Source organism: Diabrotica virgifera, chromosome 1 (assembly GCF_917563875.1).
Source record: "Diabrotica virgifera virgifera chromosome 1, PGI_DIABVI_V3a".
Taxonomy (NCBI): Eukaryota; Metazoa; Arthropoda; class Insecta; order Coleoptera; family Chrysomelidae; genus Diabrotica; species Diabrotica virgifera.
In genome coordinates this window covers 114813524-114835012 of record NC_065443.1, presented here as the reverse complement: position 1 = coordinate 114835012, position 21489 = coordinate 114813524, and the positions used below count along the sequence as shown (strand labels likewise).

At 32.1% G+C, this 21489-nt stretch overlaps 1 protein-coding gene across 2 annotated transcripts in view; it reads right to left on the bottom strand.

The window, feature by feature from the left end:
- LOC114347997 (homeobox protein SIX3) overlaps nt 1-21489 on the bottom strand; it is a 338421-nt gene that overhangs the window by 96733 nt on the left and 220199 nt on the right. Inside the window, exon 2 of one of the 2 annotated variants that reach the window (XM_028298643.2) lies at nt 19030-19047. The exons of the other annotated variant lie outside the window; for it this stretch is intronic. Within the exon in view, the coding sequence (XP_028154444.1) occupies nt 19030-19047 (18 nt within the window). The remainder of the gene's footprint in view (nt 1-19029; nt 19048-21489) is intronic. 2 annotated transcript variants of the gene reach the window in all.

Below are 21489 nucleotides of genomic sequence, written 5' to 3'. Positions count from 1 at the left end.
CATTAGATTTATTTTTATTGAATATTTGAAGTCAAAGGTCTATGCCAACAAGCCTGCAACCGCCCGTGCATTGAAGGAAGAATTTCAATGCTGCACCAACAAAATTAGGCCAGCTTTGAAGAGATAAAATCAATAATTTATGATTAGTAGATCAAGTATAAGGCCAACAATGACGTGCACAACATAAATAAGACCAGACACACCTAAATACAGATAATTCTGGAAAATGCAAAAATGAGAATACTCAGAAGAATAACATAAAACACTCTGAGAGACCCAATAAGTAGTGACGAGATCAGAACAAAATGTAATGTACAGAGAAGTATGATGTGCAATAAAATGTAATGTACAGAATGAAATTGTTTATATAAAGGACGAAGAAAAAACTTAAAACTGCCCATTAACCTAAATGACCCACTATCAAAAATTTCATCAAACTGACAAAAAGCAATTGGCAACAAATATAGCAGAAGAAGAATAAAAAAATATAAAAAAAAAATTTAAGAAACGCTTTTTAATGGTTACGAGTGACTAAAATAAAAAATATTATAAAAAAATCAACCAAAAAGCAAAAAATAAAAAAAACTGAAAAAATCTAACACATTCGTCAAACCAAAAAAAAGCGTGGCGCGTCTTCATCGAATAAACGGTTTTCGTCCGAAGCTTTTCTTTAAAAAATGTGTTAGATTTTTTCAGTTTTTTTTTTGCTTTTGGATATTTGGTTGATTTTTTTATAATATTTTTATCTTTAGTCACTCGTAACCAAAGAAAAGCGTTTCTTAAATTTTTTTTTCATATTTATTTATTTTTTACTTTTTAGTCTTACACTTTTCAAACATTAAAATATATCATCATGTTTATTAAAATATGTATAAAACATAATATGATGTACAAACATGAAAAGTAGTCGGAATCGGCAAAAAATTTGATACTTTATTGTTACTTTATGAAGCATAACGTAAACAATTAACGTAAAAAGTGAAATTATGTATAATTCACATAATTAGCTACAATCTGTAAAAGTTTCAAGTTTCTTCATTGTAAAAAACAAGAGAATGTAAGCATTTTCGGTTAAAATCGTTTTTTTTTATTTACAATTAATAAACATAAAACAATTTTTTTATTGACTATTCGTGTATTGTTCCCGCGAATGCATATGTCTGCAAATTTTTAGTCATTTGCATTGAAGAAAAGGCAGTCAAATTAACGTCCAAAGGTTTGACCCAAACGATTGAACCAAAGAAAAGCGTTAAATTAATTAATACGCCAAAACGAATTCTAATGTTAATTGTAGCACAAAACGTCTCTACCGGTGGTTTTTCTAAGACTACGATAAAAACACGAATTTTTTGAATTAGAGTTTTGATTGAAGTTTTGTTTCATATCGTATTGAAATTTGACACGAATAAGCGCCGATTTTTATAATATTAACAAATATATGAGCGTTCAAAAATTTGAAACTTTATTGTTTATTTATGAAGCATAACGTAAACAATTAACGTAAAAAGTGAAATTAAGTTTCAAGTTTCTACATTGTAAAAAACAAGAAAATTTAAGCATTTTCCATTAAAAGCGTTTTTTTTATTAAACAATTAATAAACATAAATTTTTTTATTAACTATTCGTGTATTGTTCCCGCGAATGCATATGTCTGCAAATTTTTAGTCATTTGCATTGAAGAAAAGGCAGTCACATTAACGTCTAAAGATTTGACGCAAACTATTGAACTCCTCAAGAAAAGCATTTAAAAATACTGGAAATTAATATGATGTAATAACCTAATAATAGTAGAAACAATAAAATAATTTCTTTGGGAAATGACGAATGTAGTGATGATGAGTATGTGCTTATTAACATTTTTCTAGTTAAATTATATTCTTCGGTACAGAGACACGCAATTCTGGCCTAATCCCTTAGACTTGCTCATTTGTATTTCAGGTGGTATTATTTTCCGTTCAGCAACTATAGCAATTGAACATGCACCTAGTTGTGTATGTACAGCTGCGGTCAATGAATAGTTTACACCTTCATTTTTGCATTTACATATTTTGATTTAGATATTATTTGATTCTTTTATTTTGATTTTTTTTATTTAGATCAACCTAGGGAGCGTTCAAGTATTACGTAACGCAGTTTGGGGGAGGGGGGGTTTTGTAAAACGTTACGGCGCGTTACATGGGGGGGAGGGGGGTTCGAACAGCGCGTTACATAACATTCTTTTTTAACTTAAATAAAAAAAACTACATAATTTCTTTTATGTTTTACATAGACCCCTGAATTATTGTATTATGATTTGTCTACTGATTTTTCAGTAGACCTACTGATTTGAACTCCGATCCCCTGAAAACTGTATAAAACCTACTGATTTGAACTCCAATCTACTTATCTACTGAAAACTGTATAAAATCAACCGAAAACTCTAAAAAAAATTCATTGCTCAAATGTAAACCATTTCTCATTTATATTATACAACCCAAAGCCCAACATCCAACAGCGCATAATCTTCTTTCGTTTCACTTCACCTAAATTATATTTGATGGTTTAGCGACATAGGATTTTCAGGGTCAAGTCAAAATGATGTCAAGTGCCTAACCTAAAGGGATTCTTTCGGTGAAAATTGTTTTGTTTTCAAAAGACCATATGTTTCCACTATCCGGAACTGTTCCCTCGGAGTTATTTATGGGTTTATCTGATGAATAGATAGGTAGGTATTTATATTTTGGTAAAAATGAAATGGGTAATTTAAGTCCATAACATGCAGTATCGTTTTCAGCAGTAGGTAGGTATTCATTAATGTTTTAAATATGTACGCAAATTTTCAAATTATTTAAAAATGTCTTTAAATAAAAAGCATTAAATACAAAACCCACTATATTGATACTTAGTTTAGAAAAGTGATAGATATTTTAAAAAATAATACCCTTATTCCTTATTTAAAGTGTGATTCCTGAATTATTAATTTCAAAGTTTTATGTGATTAACATCTTGACGAAAATTATACATAATTTCAAAATTTCACCTTGCATTATTCATAATAGACCCTACATAATACACATTTTTGCGATGAGGTTGTTAAGCAGCTTCTAAAAACAAAAATATACAGGGTGTTTAATTAAAATTAAAGATAATGGACTACGCTAGGCTTGCATGAATCACCCTGTACATTTAAATTTATGTTTAAAAAGCACACATTTTTATATATTAAAATCTACGGGTCCCAGCGTTTTTTAAATTTTGTAAAACAAGGACAGAAATAATTTTATTCCATAAGTGCCTTCTTATATATATACAAGGTGTTTCAGAAAAAGGTAACACGATCTCTAGGATAGGTGAAAAATTAAAAAATAATTGGGGTTTGCTTACTAAATAATTTTGGTTTCACGATACAGGGCGTTGAAGAACAAAAAGTTTTACACATTGTTTTCACTATATTTCCGAAACTACTGGTAACATCTTATATTATTCGTTATACAAAAATTTTTACTAAGCAAAATAAAATGTTGAAATTATAAATATGTTATTTTATTTTAAGCTTTTATTAAAAAAGATAAAATAGAATAATGCATGAGAAGAACAATAAAGAATGAAACCAAAAATGTATGTAAGGATGGGGCCAAGTAGGGAAAATGTAAATGTAAATTAAATGTGGAATTAATAATAAAAGATTATTATTGTAAGTTTTGAACATATTTCATGTCATGGGACATGAAATTACGAGTGGCAGGGATAACCAGACACATGAACTGAATAGAAGAATCGTTCTTGGGTGGGCAGCATTTGGAAAACTGAGAGAAACTTTTAAAAGTGAGTTGCCCACATGCCTAAAGAGAAAGGTATTTGATCAGTGCGTCCTCCCAATCTTGACGTACGGATCAGAAACACTTACCTTAACTAAAGCCTCGGCTACCAAACTAAGAGTAACGCAGAGAAGAATGGAGCGCTCAATGTTAGGAATAACTCTGCAAGACAAAATCAAAAATGAAGAAATCAGGAGAAGAACAAAGGTGACTGACGTCATCGAAAGGCTAGCCAGGTTGAAGTGGAGATGGGCAGAACACATTGCCAGAATGACAGATGGGAGATGGACAAAAAGGTTATTGGAATGGAGGTCAAGCGAAGACAAGAGAAACGTCGGTCGACCGCCTACAAGATGGACTGACGACTTAAGAAAGCTAAATAAAAACTGAATGAGAGCGGCGCAGGATAGACGTGGTTGGAAACGAGGGGAGGAGGCCTATATTCAGCAGTGGACATTTGAGGCTGAATGATGATTGTAAGTTTTTATTATTACCTCAAATGCCATTAAAATAATAACAAAGTTCTTTTACCGAGTTTCCGGTACTTTTCGCAACCTCGTTTTCCATTTAGGTTCAAATGGCCACTTGGGTGTTACGTAACGTTTAGGTAGGGGGAGGGGGGTACAGAAAAACGTTACGGTGCGTTACATGGGGGGAGGGGGAGTCAAAAATCCTCAAAAATTGCGTTACGTAATACTTGAACGCTCCCCTATTCTGGACCCGCCACTGGTAATTAACGTCACTTGGAGGTAAACAGTGTGTTTAAACAGCTTAAATTGGAAAAATCGCCTACTAGATATGTAAGGGTGTAAAGTATTCAATGTCAGCAGCTGTACATATTTATTTATGTTATATTGTATCTATTTCTTGCCCTCTATTAGAAGTTTCCGCGCCTTTTTTGCAACTATCAAGATTTTTTAAATCTTGTTATGTAAGACTTTTACTACTTATTTTTATAGCTACTCGGGTAAATTGGAGTATACTCCAGGTTACTGCTTTCTTGTTTATTAGTGTGGAATTGCGTAAATAAGATATTCTACTTTATTACCATGTGGGTAAAATAGTTTACTAAGTAAATACCAGAATTTTAATCAGTTATATTCCACTACAAAAAGTAGACTCTTCAGTTACAGCCGCCCTGACTAGACATACATAATTAATCCTACAGATTCAAAGTTAACGTAGGTATTTACAATGCTGATTAATGAAAAACCCTAAAAAATCATAAAACTAAGTAAACGACCAGTTTTTCACGTTATAATTAATCTGTTGGTAGATTAATTAGTAGTTTTTGCGACAGGCGTGCATCTCTTATACGGGATATTCGCAGAAAAACAACGTGCGATCGCGGCAGAAGAGGAAATCATTTCGACGATGTTTTTTCTTAATCCATGCAAGAAACATCTGATTACGAGGGTGATACGCGTAATTTTTAATACCTAATATAATGTCTTTCAGTACCAGACAATAGTCTACAAAGTTTATACGGCCAGTTTACACTATGACTTAATAGGCCAGGGTAATAAGACAAAAATATACCCTATTCTTGACACTTCAGCAGCCAGGGTACTGAAGCGTTTTTTCGACAGGTAATACCTATAGGAACAAATTGTAACTATTTCCTGCGTAGGATCTGGCGGCCATTTTTATTTATAAACAATTAACTGTCAAAAAATGGCATTTTCCCCTTTTTTTCAAATCAACAGAAAACAGTGAAACTTATGATTTTTTTAGTACAAATATCTTCGAGATTATGGAAAAAGCTTTAAAATGACGTATTACAAAGTTTGATATACTCATTTATTGTTAATATAATTGCGAAAAAAGGTCGGAATTACAAAAAAAATTATTTTCGCAGTAACTGTTGTAAAAATTAGTGTACAGCTTTGAAATTTTTGTCAAATGAGGGTTATTTGGTGCTTAATATGTGATAAAAGTTTCAAAGCGATTCATTCAATTGTTTAAATTTTATTCAAATTGTTTATCCCAGAGAGCATTTTTTTGCAATAACATAAGCTACATTTTCAACATGGTTTAAAAAAGTGAATAAAAAATGCGTTTATTAGTAATAAATAATTATGCAAAAGTATCGTCAATTTTTCTTTATAAACTTTTGGAATAACTTTTTCCAAAAAATTTAACTTTTTTACCCTGTTTTAAGTGTACAACAACCAAGTAATGTTATTTATATCATAATTGAAAAAAATTGTAATAAATATATATAATTTCTTATATAACAAAATAAAAAGTTTATAAGGAAAGATTTACGATACTTTGCATAATTATATTTATTACTAATAAATGCATTTTTTATTTACTTTTTTTAAACCAAGTTGAAAATATAGCTCATGCTCTCTCATTTGACACCTGTGGAATGGTTCTACGTCATTTTTTTCTGACTTATGGTATTGCAAAAAATGCTCTTTGGGATAAAAAATTTGAATAAAATTTAAACAATTGAATGAATCTCTTTGAAATTTTTATCACATATTAAGCACCAAAGAACCCTTATTTAACAAAAATTTCAAAGCTGTACACTAACTTTTACAACAGTTATTGCAAAAATATTTTTTTTGCAATTCCGACCTTTTTTCGCAATTATATTAACAATAAATGAGTATATCAAACTTTATAATACGTCATTTTAAAGCTTTTTCCATAATCTCGAAGATATTTGTACTAAAAAAACCATAAGTTGCCCTGTTTTCCATTGATCTGAAAAGAAAGTTAAAAATGTCATTTTTTGACACTTAATTGTTTATAAATAAAAATGGCCGCCAGATCCTACGCAGGAAATAGTTACAATTTGCTCTTATAGGTATTACCTGTCGAAAAAACGCTTCAGTACCCTGGCTGTTCAAGTGCCATGGAAAAAACCTTATTACCCTGGACTATAAATATGAACTTGAATAAAACCAAGTTTCTAATCAATTTGGTTTAAGGGGATGGGTACGTAAGTTAAGTTAAGCTGCTGCATATGACACTCAAATATATATTAAGATTACACTTATAAGAATACTATATTTTCTTAGTTATTGGTTAAGAAACTCTGCTGTTGAATAATATGGTCTTTCAGATAAATAGGCTTTAGTCATTTTACGGAACTTGGGGAAAGATGTTGCAGATTTAAGTTATAAAGGGAGATGGTTGTAAAGTTTTTTTGCAGAATATAATATAGATTTCTTTACTAACTCACTGGACGGGATCGGTAAATAGATGTCAAAAGTAGAATTTCTGGTGGAATAGTCATGTCTAGGTCTTGCTGGAAAGACATGTAGATGTTTACGAATTAGGCAAACAGTTTCTAAAATATATAAAGAAGGTAGTGTTAGAATCCTGTGACTTTTGAAGTAGCTTCTGCAATGTGTTGTTCTTCTGAGGCCAAACAGATATCTTATTGCTCTTTTTTGTAATTTAAAAATAACATCAGATTGGGCAGCCGTACCAGAAGCCCAAAAAGGGAGACCATATCGAAGATGTGACTCAAACAAAGAAAAATATGTTATTTTGGAAGAGGCTAAATTCATTTCCTTCTAAATCTAGTTTTTTATCAAAATTTCGTGATTCACACAATCAAAAGCTTTGGCATAATCACAAAAAACAGTGGTAGTGTGCAGATTATTGTTAAATGCTTGATATATTCTGAGCTAAATGAATAAAGAGGTTATTTACACCACTACAAAGAAAATATTAAAGTATTTCAGTCATGTTATGGTCACAAAAGTAGACTAGTAATGGCCCTCACCACAACAGCTAAATTGATTAAAATGTGGAAAGACCGAACAATAACAGGGAAATAAGCTAAGGTTAGTCAATGACGTTATTTAATTCATTGCTAAGCAGCAGTTGAAACATGGACTCTCTAAAAATCGATAGAGTCTCTAGAAACATGGACTCTCTAATATCGAAGTCTTCGAAATGTGGATCTACAGAAAGATTCTGTAGGTGTCATCAGATTTGTCAAAAGTAAGAGACTGTCATGGCTGGGATATATCCAAAGACAAGAAGTTATAAAATCAATAAAGAAAATATTACAATGGAAACCGATAGAAAAACGAAATGAAGGAAGACCCAAAACAAGATGGCTAGATGACGTAGAAGACCAGCTGAAAACTATGAATGCAAGACAAAGGAGAAGAAGGGCACAAGAGATGTCTGGATGGGAGGACTCAACAGGCAATGACCAGTCCAGAGTTATGCTTCCAAAAGATGAAGAAGAATGAGAATGTTAAGGGAAATGTTAGAACTACGCAAGAAAAATTTAGCTACCTCTATTGCCAATTCCGGGACGCACCAAAATGAAATTATTATTAAGAATGCATATTTGCGAATTCTTTCTGCAATTCGTCTTCTTCTTGGTTTTCTTCTTATTCTTCTTCTTCCAGTCTTGTGCATGTATGAGTTTTCCCCATCCCAAGAACGAATATCAGATTGTTAATTACGGGCCTATAAGCCTCTTCAGGCAGGGATTACCTACTACTAAGAAAGAGGATTTACTTAAGATAGAACCTTTAAGAAAACAACCTGAACTAGTGAAAATCGTGAAAATATGATAATTGGAGTATATCAAAACTAAATGTAATCCTCCACCTTATTGTTCAGGGCAAAATATGTGGAAAGAGGGGTCCTGCTACAAGAAATGGTCTTCAAAACAGACATGAGTGGTTTAATCCATCTCCATCTTCCCTGTTCGGAGCTGCGGTGAATAAAATTATGATAACCAATTTTACAACCAACATGCTTCAGCAATGGACATGATACGAAGAGAAGAAGAAGAATCTCAGAGTAATACTCATTTTTTTTAAGTAATAGGACTGCCGGAGTCACTATAATCACTGGAGAACCATCAGAGAAGGCGAGAAAAGGGGAGAAACAATACATCTTAAAGCCCATAATATTTTCTATTTATTTTGAAGATTTAATAGGTTGCTTATATTTCACTTTACATTCATATTTTCGTCGTACCGAAAAGAAAAGACACATTTTTGGCTTATGTATTATTAGGCACTTGATGATGACGTTCCAAAAACTGTTTAACACAACTCTGCATGTTTGGATAGTCCGATAATGTAAGCCGTCTCACGGTTGAGTTGACGTTTCCACTGCCAACGTCATTATATTTTTGTAAGTGACTATAATTTGTTTTTAAACCAGGAGGAGTAAACTGAAAAGACACATTCACACCCAATAAAGTCACTAGAAAAATCATCAAATACATCTTCTTTTTTGGTTGATCATATCAACAGTACCGATCAAATTATTTTAGAAAAGCTTGTTTTATGATAAGAACGGTTTATGGTTTACGAATATCTCTTGTTTATTTATCATTTCCTGTTCGTATAATGAAAGAATTTTTAAAATTAATTTTATTATTGCAATAAAAAATTTTATTGATGATCTTTCCGGGCCCCATTAAAATGCGGGCCCGAGGCAGGTGCCTCAAGGGCCTAGTGGTAAAATAGGTCCTGCTTAAAGGTCTCATTGTAACTTATCCCCCAAAAGTAGTAAGAGTAACAGTACTAACAGTCACAGTACATTATCGATTTGAAATACAAAAAAATAATCAAAATGAAAACTTAACAAATAAAAAATCAACTGTGCGAAGTATCTATACAATGATTATTATTTTTGAAAAAATGTAGTTTCCTTTTTACCGAGTACTTTCGGAAGACTCCTTGTATTACAGACTTTAAAGACAACCGGTTAAGAAACTGATTTGTGATATGTCACAAAATGTCTCTTTGTAACTGTACAGTTTGATTAATCAGCAAAACAACGATATGATGGATGTAAGATGTAATTAAGATGCTCCCTTGAGATTTCAGCGTACTTATAGATACTTACATATATAAATAAATATACTACAATGTATCATATCCAACGATGTCGGAGAATAACTAATAAAGAAAGAAATATGGAATTCACAAAAAAATCAGAAGAAAAAACCTGTTAAGTGAAATCGCTAAAACTGATGCTGATGGTAGATGACCAAGAAATGTTTCTTCTTTTTCAAAGAGTATTTTATTTGTACATTCTGTCTCTATTTTGTGTGTCACAAAATTGTACAAGAAGAATTGCAGATGGGAAAAGTAAGATCAAAATGAGGCCAAGACAAATTTTTAGCAACAGAATGTACAAAAATAGTGGCAAAATATATTAAATAATAAGTACTGGTCGAGGTAGTCTCAAGGAGTTTCCTGAGACGGAGATCCGACTCCACTTCTTTGCGGATATTCCAGGACCATTGGGCCGGTAGTGGAGGTATGAGATAGGCTAGGTACCACATAGTGGAGCCATCCAAAAGTCTTACAGCACAACTTCTCTTTCTGGGCCGCAGAAGATGTTATTTGGTGGTCAGTATGCTTATCGACCACTGTAGACTAAAGGCGAGCGTCCACAGGGCCGCATCGTACGTATCGGACGTATTGTACGCAACGGATTTTAGTTTACCTTGTACAAAAACTGATCCGCATCGTACGGATTGCATTATCGGCAATGCCGAAGGGTTGCTTCGAGAGGCAACTTTTGCGATGCGTGCCGATGAGTCATTCGGAATGCCGATTAGTGGACGCACCTCGCGCATATTTAATATTTTTAATGTATAACTTTTTGTAGTAATCAGAAAAGTAAACTCAGTTTTAACTTTTATTTTATATATAGGTATACATATTCAAAGAAAAAATATCACAGTGAGTGGTTGAGAACAACCCCATAGTACAGGTCATGAAATTCAGATATCTGGGCATATAGATATATCAAGCACCCACGACCGAATAAAGGACCTGAGGAGTCAGATCAACAAAGCATCTGCATTGTCAGGATGTCTGCGGGAGATAGTCTGGTCAAATCCGTATATGCGCACTGATAGTAAAATTAGAATTTACAAGACTTGCATACGACCGATCATGACATAATATGGTACAGAAGTGCGCGAAGATACCAACAAAACGAAACAGATACTAAGGGTTGCCGAAATGAACCCTAAGAACAATAGTGGGGAACACAAGAAGAGACAGGGTGAGAAATACAAACATTAGAGAGCAACGCAAAATTCAAGATATTGTAAGATGGGGAAGGTAGAGATAGAAGATGTGGTACAACCATGTAAGACGAATGGATGAGAATAGAGTACCAAAACTTTCCTTAGAAAACAACCCGTCCGGTTCAAGACCCCCGGAAAACCACCTAAAAGATGGAGCGATGGAGAGATAATTGGCAATCTACCTCCCTGGAAATTAACCACAGGCAGCTTCAGAATTAAACATATCGAAAGATCTCCAAGAAGTAAAAGAATAAGAGGAAAAATGGAGCTACGCAGGCCACACTGTTAGACAAAAATACCAACGTTGGAACGCAACAATACATTGGACAACATAGGTAAACGACCAAAAGGAAGACCACAGATGAAATGGGTTGATGATATTAAAAGAATAACCGGAAAAAATTAGAAAGATTTTGCTTAGGATAGAAACCGATGGAAGGATTTGGGAGAGGTCTATGTCCAAACATGGACGATATAAGTCTAAGGAGAAGAAGAAAAAAGCCACAATTTCAGTTTGAAATTAAGTTTATCTGACGTTTCCACTTCCACTTCGGGAGTGGAAGTGGAAATGTCAAATAAACTTAAATTTCAAACTCAAATCTGCAAATAAAATAGTAAATTGTAAAAAAAATGTATAAACATTTTCAATTTCTTTGAAACACGAAAATGCAGCAGCTGCATAATACTCTGGTTAAATCGGAGAGTGCAGGAAGAGCATATACCGGTTTAGAAGGTTTTTTCCTCCTTATCAGTAGTCCCATATCCGAAATCGGTATAGACTCTTCCTGCCCTCTCCGATTTAACCAGAGTATTATGCAGCTGCTGCATTTTCGTGTTGCAAAGAAATTGAAAATGTTTATACATTTTTAATTAATTTACTCTTTTGTTGAGTACCTACTAAAGGAATCTTTCTTGTTGGAACTTTTACCACGCTGAGCAGAAGGGACGTGAATTATTTAAAATTCCCTCATCTTAATTTCCTCGGCATCCTGTATGATTTATAATTTTTGAAAATCTCGGGAGGTTGTAACCAAAGAAAGTATTCCACCTGTTGTCAATCTGATGGTATGGGAAAGATATTTATTGTCGTTTTCTGTGCTATTTCGATTGATAATTATTTTGTTAAAATAGTAAATTATGTTTAGCATTTGTCACAAGTTCTTGAATGTTCTGCTAGTATTGAATATTCTTCTTCGTCTTATTTTTCATATCTGTCTGATTTAATTCCCGTTTTTAAAATAGATTTTGGGCAGTATGTCATGTATCCCTTCCATATATTTAGTTATATTTTCTGCAAAAAACAGTTCTTAGAATCACATACTATAATTAGAAAAACGTCTGGTGGATGTTATAGATAGATAATATAATAATTTTTAACTAAAGCGCTCAATATATTGCATGTGCCAATACAAACAATAATAAATTATTTACATCTCTAATGGATTTAATGCTAAACCTATAACTTTACAATGCTAATGAATATCTTACGTTGATTAATACTCTAGTAATTTATGCAACGAACACGCCATATAGCTGCGTGTGTGTGTATGTGTATGTGTGTATATATATAGAGCAATAGCATCTATGTAACTGTCGGTTTATGTGCCGCTTAAACTATGGTTTGGGATTACCATAATGTGTACAGAGGATAACGACAACACCTGTAATGCAGATTAGGATGAAATTTTTATGTGGTTTCAATGTGGATGAAGCGGTGGCAATACTAGGTCATGCTTTAACCAGGCCGTTTTAATAAAGACTCATGTGCTCCCGTCAAATTGGGGATATTGGTGTGAAAAGATGAAAAATGCTAATTGGAGAAAAAAAGAAGACGATAATTGTTTAGTTACACAAGTAGATAAAGTTCGTAGCATAATTAATAGTGATGATTTCGCTTTTTTTGTACCCTTTACGTTATATGTTTACCGTTGCATATGATCAGTAATCATTTTGGGATTTCTTAAGCAGCGTTTAGACGTCGCGATAAATCGGGCAATTTATTGTAACGATAAATTGCTACGATTTATTGATTTTTTTAAAACTTGTTCAGACGCTGCGATATATTGTCGCGATTGATTATAAACTGAAACAACTCGATTGTTACAATAAATTGATACAATCCATGTAATCCATGCAATCCATGCAATCCAACTCGATAAAATAAAACAACTCGGATTTATCTCGGCGTCTAAACGCTGCCTTAAACAATCTGTATCCTTAACAGCTCGTCCACATGAGGGCCGTGTAATCAGGAAAAACACTTAAAACCTGACGTATCCGCTTGCAAACCGCCCTCATATGTACAAAGCCTTATTAAAAACTATTACCTAAATTAAGAAATATTTCATACCGAGAGATATTCTTAGATAGCGTTTAGACGCCGCGATTGCGAGCAATTTATCGTAAAGATCGAGTTGTTTCAATTTATCGTCGTGTGTAAACGGTAAACGGTACATCGCAGCAATTTATCGCTGGTTTATATGCTGCGATAGATGCCAGCAATTTATTGTAACGATCGAGTTGTTTCAATTAATAATCAATCGAGACAATATATCGCAGCGTCTAAACAGCCTTTAAAAACATCAATAAATCGTAGCAATTTATCGTCACAATCAGGGGCGGCTCGTGATAGTACAAGATGGTGAGGCACACTACACTTGAGGAATATTATTATTATTATTATTAGCTTCTCTTTAATGATCCGAAGGTCGATTTTGTGACGTCATAACATGAGGCCGTCTACAGAACATTGCCGTATTTATTTTAACGCTTGCAAATGATATTTAATAATTATTTTATTGGCAAAAGAATAGCAACGAAAGCCAGATACCATTTTACGTGCCAGGCTGGTATTTAGAGAGAGACAAATTGTTTCCTGGTTGGTTAAGTCTGTGATAGGTTCATACTCATAGTAGCTGTTTTTTAGCTAAAAACAATTACTAATACCACATATCAAAACAGTATGCATCAGATGTGTCGTCCTTCCTGGGTCTCATCAGCGTTGTACAGCCATATTAAGCAAAATTTACATTAGAAAATAGGTACATGAAAACAACGGACAACAACTGATTTTGTTTAATCAGTTGCCAAAATGAAATTATTGTACGCAAACAATATACACCTACAAACACGTGATAATTTTATTTTAGAACGAATCTTATTGTATTGTAAATGTATCTATTGAATATAGGGCAATACAAACAAGCAAAAAACAAATTACTGTTATATTATAAGATTGATTTTTATGTTAAATAAACTAAGGGTTACATTTTGTTTTTTTTTTTGGTGTTTATTTCAAGTTTTTTTTTTATAAAAAGCGTGCTTAAAAGAAAATTAATTATTATAAAATTATAATAATAAAATGAAAATAAATAAAATAAAGTTATTTTTTACGAAATAAAAGGCAGATATCGAGCACTGAGTTTTATTTAATCTTCGAAAGTACACTTTCGCTCCTAGAGCATCTTCAGGAGCATTTCGTCAAAAAAAGGAAGGTAAATTAACATATATCTAACAAATACTTAACGTACACTACACGAAGGACAAACAGATAAATTTGAGTGCCGGTAGTATTGGTACTTCTACATTTTGAAGATGGAGGTACAAACAGATAAATTTATCTATTTGTACGTTACAGTGTTGTGTACGTTCAGTATTTGTTAGATAGGTATATGTTAATTTAAGTTGCCACCACTTCAGATAATTGATGACATTCGAGGATACCTTCCTTTTTTTGACAAAATGCCCCTGAAAATGCTCTAGGAGCGAAAGTATACTTGGGCAAGGCAATATATTAAGTAAAACTTAATGCTCGATATTGGATACTTATGTAATTTAGTATGTTATTATTTATAAAAAACAAGTGGTGCCCTATCTAATTTTGTTCTGAGATAAGTAAGTAATAAATATTAAAAAATGACAAAATGAATTAAATTAAAAAAAAATTTAGCCCGGGCAGATATTATTTTAGATTTTTTGGATCATTCGAAACAAAAAAGGACTTTCGTAATTGAAGACCTATTTACAAAAACAACATAGGTAACTGCATTTTTACAATTTCTGTAATTGGTTTGTGTAAAAACCTAATTTCTATAAAATAATTTGGAAATACCTATTAATAATATTATTTATAAATATTATAGGTATAATATCTATAAATACTATCTATAAATAATATCATTAAAATTTTCAATTCTTTCATAGAAATTGTATTTTTACACTAAAAAAATTACAGAAATCCTAAAAATACACGTATGTTGTTTTTGTAAATAGCTCTTCAATTTTTCTCTAAGTTACTCGTTTTCAAGTTATAAACAATTTAAAACTGAATAAAGAACGAAAGATGGCGATTTTCAAGGCTTAAAATAAAGAGTAAAAAATATTATTTTTGTAATCATCAAGTACCTAAATTCAAGTTCAAACCTTCTTCTATCAGGTCCCGGTAAAAATTTTTCCATGTTCTACTCTAAAATGTCTTTTTTAAATTGTTAATGAGGAAGGTTCCGAATGGGAAGACGGGCGATCTGGCTGCATTAGCAACTAAAAAAACAATATATTAAAATGAAATAACTCCAAGATACTTATCAAAAACTGATAGAATAATGTTTGAACTTGAATTTACGTAATTACTTTGTAATTTCAAAAAGAATATTTTTTTCTTGTTTTTGAGTCTTGAAAATCGACATCTTTCGTTGTTTTTTCGGTTTTAAATTGTTTATAACTCGAAAACGACAACTTAAGAGAAAAATTACAAAATACGACCTTTTTGTTTGGAATGATTCAAAAGATCTAAAATAATATCTGCCTGGGCCGAAATGCTTTTTTAATTTATAAAAAAAGTAATTTTTTAATTATTAATTATAGTCAGAAGAAAATTAAATTGGGCACCTCTTGCTTTTTATAATTATTAACATACTAAATTACATATATCCAATAATTTTTATCCATTAAACAGATCGGTGCAGTTCGACCCTATACGCTTATATTGTATCTAAAACTACTAAGAGGCATGCTTCATAGGATATTTGAATCAGCGTCCGAAATTCTTGACAGGTCGAGGTTGCGAGCTCCGTCTATTAGTCCCTTTTACGAAACGTAATATGCTAGGCAAGGGAATTATGAGAGGCTTGCTTCACCCAGCTTAACCTAACAATTTGAGAGATATACTCGCACGTGAACGACAAAGATCAGGGCCGTACCTATTTTTATTTTTTTCTCTTAAAAGTTATTTAGCAAATTTCAAAAAGTTAAATTGTATTTAAAGAATTGAGGATGGTATAGAGAAATAAGGTAAATAGTCGATTGATATACTGGTGAGGCACTGCCTCACCTGCCTCATAGGACAAGCCGCCACTGGTCACAATAAATTGCTGTCTAAACGCTGCTTTATTATGAAAGGTAAAACAGGATTTGGTAGGAATACCCAGTGGTGGGAATACCTATTCCGATTAACTGAAGACCGTGAATAACTCGCCAATGTAAGCAAACCATAAGGATGCCTAATATGGTACCTACTGAAAGAAGAAGAAGGGGTTTTCTAGAAGTTTTATATTGTAATGAGTATTCTTAGAAACATTTTCTTTTTTGTCCATTTAAAATTCTTGCTTTTATTCTTCAATCTACTATGGCCTGTTTTTAAACCAAGAGGTTTTTGGTAAATTGACTGCGCCGTAATACTTGTTTGTAATTGGTCCAACCTCAGGCAAGTTTACTCCATTGTTATGAAATTTTAACACTAATGACGTTTATGAAATTTTGACACTATTGGCATTTCATAGGTTAATTAAGTTATGTCATATGTTAATTATTTGCGAATTCTTTATTATGCACTTATACAACCTCAACTTACATATGGCCTTTTAGGATGGGGTGGAATACGCAATAATTACTTACATTCTATAAATATTATTCAGAAATGGCTAATTAGAATTATATACGGGAAAAATTTAAGATATTCTAGTGAGCTGTTATATAACGAAAGTAAATTTTTAAATGTACGTAAATTATTCTGTTATAAAGCCCTTATAAGTACATATACATGAAAAAAAGATAATATTAAATTTTAACAGTCATGCCCACCAAACTAGATATACATATAAAACATAATACAATTCTACCAAAATGTAATAAATCCATCCTTCAAAGATATGTTGGTTACATAGGGCCCAAATTGTACAATTTGCTACCGGATAATTTAAAACAATTTAAAAATTATAAAAAACATAGGTATAAATATGAAATTAAACAATGGATTGGGAACAAATCAACGAAATTCAGCGAAGAACTTATTAATGGACAATAATTGTAATAAATAAACTTAAATAAGAAATAAAAAATTGTATCGAAAATAAAAATTGTATCTAAATAGGTTTTTATTATCAACTGTGACATTTCTTGAATTATTGATGGCCACATTTATATCACAAATTATATTAATTATTATATTTTTATTTTTTCTTGATTAATGTTAGAGTTTTTAGTATTTTTATAAATTTTCATATAACTGTATACATTTATACATTTGTTATAGTTATTTTCCTAACAAGTGCAGAAAGTCATTATTTTCCGCACGCGACTGCAGTTTGCCGAACGACGCGAAGCGGGAGTTCGGCAAGCAGTCGAGTGCGGAAAAGAGACTTTCTGCAAGAGTTAGGAACAATATTTTTTCTAAGAGTCTTTAAAAAATGACCAAATCTTAATCAATTAATTTAATTAATATGAAAATACATACACAAATTAATTCTTTGACAAGGTTGTCAAAACCAAACTTTCAATATAATTAGTTAGCATGACGACGATCTTGGTTTCGATGACGATGATTTAAAACGACTGTTATTGTCTATCGATTTGACTTTCGAATATTATGTCAAAATAATTTTATTTCATCGAATTGTCGCGTTAATTTCATTAAAACAGGAACACAATAAGATATATTTGAAATAAATTAGTAAATAATATCTAAATATTAGTTTATTGCATGTATTATAATTACTTTAAGGCCATATTAACATATCTAAATTAACACGCGTGCGGAAAAGTAAAAACCGCGTGCGGAAAAGTAACACGCGTGCGGAAAAGTAACACGCGTGCGGAAAAGTGAAACTTTCTAAACTAAAATGCGTGCGCGAAAGTAGACATTTTTGCACGCTCGTAGAAAAAATATTTTTTGTGTTTGTTTATATTTGTAAATTAGTATATTATATTTTTAAGTCTCACGCACAAGGGGTGCTACTTTTGTATGTATATTAGTAATATATATACAGGGTAGCTCAACTTCAGTGAGTTATTTATGTTTATTTAGGTAGTACTCAATATGCTTTTTATTTTTTTTTTTGAAAATATTTATTGTTATTCCTAAATAAACATTATTATTATTATATCGGCGATTTTTTTGCGTTATTCTCTGTGTAATTCTTTTAATTTTTAGATTATTAGTCTGCATTTATTTAAAAAAAGAACAGTTGTTTTTAGAACTCTTTAGAACGTATTAGTATCTATAATATAATATTTATGGATTACCGTCGGAGGCTGACATAATCAACCAAAATATGTTTTTGGTGATTTTTTTAGTGACTTTCTTGGGTGTGAATCTGTCTTTTTAGTTTACTCCTCGTGGTTTAAAAACAAGGCATAGAAGTATCCCGAATCTATGTTGGCCCGGCGATATGTACGAATATTCTTGAAATCTGGATCCGAGTGATTTAAAATATTGATGTTTGTGAACCATTTTTGGAAAAACTTTGCCTCATTCTCTCTTTATAATTTTGGGCTGAGGAAAATGTTAAAGAATGACAACATAATGACAACGTTGTTTTAGTGAAAATAAAAAAATGAAAATAAATAATGATAATAAATATAATTTATTACTCATTGATCGTTATTCCTCTTAATTGGGATTTAACTGATATTCTTTTATTTATTCCATATACTCTTTATGTTTTATCCCTTATCTCTATTTCTCTTCTATTTTGCTTCCAATTTATCCTTTGTTTTTGCCGATTCGTTCTCATTTCTGACTAATTTTTCTGTCTGACGTGACTCCCTCATTATTTGATTATTTCATTATTTTTTATCCTCCTTTTTCGCACTATCTGTTCACATTTTCTTGGATAATCTATCTTTGCTATACACTAAACTGAACAATTCTACAATTATTCATTCGTCGAATTGATGAAAGTGAATGAAACTTACCCCGAATAAGGTCTTCCCCTAAAACAAAAATTTAAAATAAGAAACGAAAATAATACTTTGTATAATGAAGAAATTTAGTATCGTGTTTTAGAAAATATTTATTCATAATAATTATGAGAAAAACTTAAACCAACTTTTGTTAAGAAAATTATTATATTTATTACAGAATTATTGAAAGCAAAAAATTGACACATAGTAACGTATTTGATATGAAGGTATTCATTTGTTCAAACCATCACCAATAAAATACTTCTATAAATATCTAAAAGTAAAAGAAAAGCGAAAGATCTTGAAGGTAATGGGTATCTACTCGTACACCTACATTTACTTCTCCCGAGCTGTGACCAATTATAATTTAGAAACTACAGAGAAATAACTTCTTTAATACAATAAGAAAATATTTTATTGTATCATATAGTCGTACGCAGAGGCGTGCGGTCCATGGAAGCGGGGGAAGCGCCGCTCCCCTATTTATTCGTCGATATAAGAAAATATATTATTAATTAATATTTAATAATAAAATTTTTCCCTAATCCAAATAATCTACATATTACCTAGCCAATAGGCATTGAAAAATATTAAAAATTAATCGCGTACGAACGAACTCAATATGCACACAATTCAACTATTTGGTCCACTCCTAGCAGAAGCGCATCTCAAAATCGCCGCTTGTCATGCAGTTGTCCCTTTTAAAATTGGTCAGGGTTCAATGACCGCAGCCACTAGTCGCGCGAATTTTGGTATGCCATGGAAGCGCTCATCGTATCGCCTTCCCGAAAGTGAGATGCTCCGACTGTTACTGCTCCTAAGGGGTGCTTAGGTATTACATACATTCGCTTAAAGAATATTCCGATTTAAATTTTTTGCAGAGATATTTCCTTTTACTGATCTTTTATTTGACATTTTACAGAAATCAAATGGTATTGCATTTTGTATAAGACAAATTTATGACTTTATTAATACGATAATTAAAAAAACGAGAGCAGTTTAAAAATATTTGGGATAAAACTGAACATATGGGGTTTGAACATGAAAGAAAAATAATGAAGATTGATAATTTAGGAGACAGAGAGACAGAGAAAACAGAGGAAACAAAGAGACCTTTTGATAATATTCTACAACAAATGAATTCTAGCTTTCAAAATTTTAACGATTTAAAATTTGTAGAATTATATATAATCTTAATATTTCTAATTATAATTCATCAAAATTTCCCACAGAGGAATTTATGTCATTACGATTAATTGATGAAAATTTTTTGATATCCCAGCTTTGCGTTCTCAGTTAAGTATCATTTATGAAACAACTGACATGAATGATAGAGAAATACCCAGAAATCTGGGATTTCTTTATAACTACTGGTTTAAACAAGTCGCTGTGTGAAGTGGTCAAGTTGTGTGAATTAGTACTACTAACTATCCCAGCCACAAGTGCATCAGTTGAACGAAGTTTTGCAGTATTAAGATGCAAGTTTCAAATTAAGAGTTTAAAAGAAATTCAACAAGCGAAGACAGACTTTGAAAGTTAGCCCTATTATCCATTAAAAAAGACTGCATTCAACAATTATCAGAAGTTGATAGGAGAATAGACCTCGAGTATAAATAAGTGTCATTTTAGTGAAAGTTGTGTGTTGTGGAAAATGCCTCGGAGTATATTTTTTTAAATATGATTCTTCTTTAGAAAACCAAGCCCGGCGCGAGGACTCAAGGCCCGAGCTAGCAATACAGATCAATGATAGATCACTAGTCACTAGAAATAGCGGGAATAGAGTGCCTCACGCATTCACGCGTCACGGATTTAGTGTGTGAGTCCTTGTACGCAGGACGTCTCACATAATTAAGTACTTTGCTGATAGAGAGCCCCTGCGCATCAGAGTGTTATCAGGTGGAAAGTTGCTCGACCCTCGACCCTTAAGAAAATATTTTTATATCCTTATTGAATCGCTTCCCCTTTCGAAAAAGTCACCGCACGCCACTGGTCGTACGTAAATATTTGAATAAATTTATTGGAAAGTATCAAACAGGTTTTAGACCTGGTCACCTGGTCAATCAATTATAAGATTTTTATTACAATACAAATACTAGAAAAATAAACGAAATTAAGTAGTGTTCAATGATCCTTTTCATTGGCAAGAATAGAGCAAATAGACTAAATAGACAGATCAAAGAGAGCTCCAAAAACACGCGAGCGAGAAATGGGACAACCATGTATTCTACAAAACGTATTCAGTAAAAACATGGATCCTATATGGAAATCATAGAAAATCCTAAGAAACGACAGGAAACCAATGAAACAATGAACACAAGGCCGAAGTTATGAGAACCAAACTAGAATAACAGTGTTACTAGAACTACCGCCAACCAGAAGACTCCTACTCTAAAGAGGAACTCGAAAAAGACTACTACAAGCAAAAGACATCCACCACTAAATCACACATCCCCAAAAAAATAAGCAACCTGA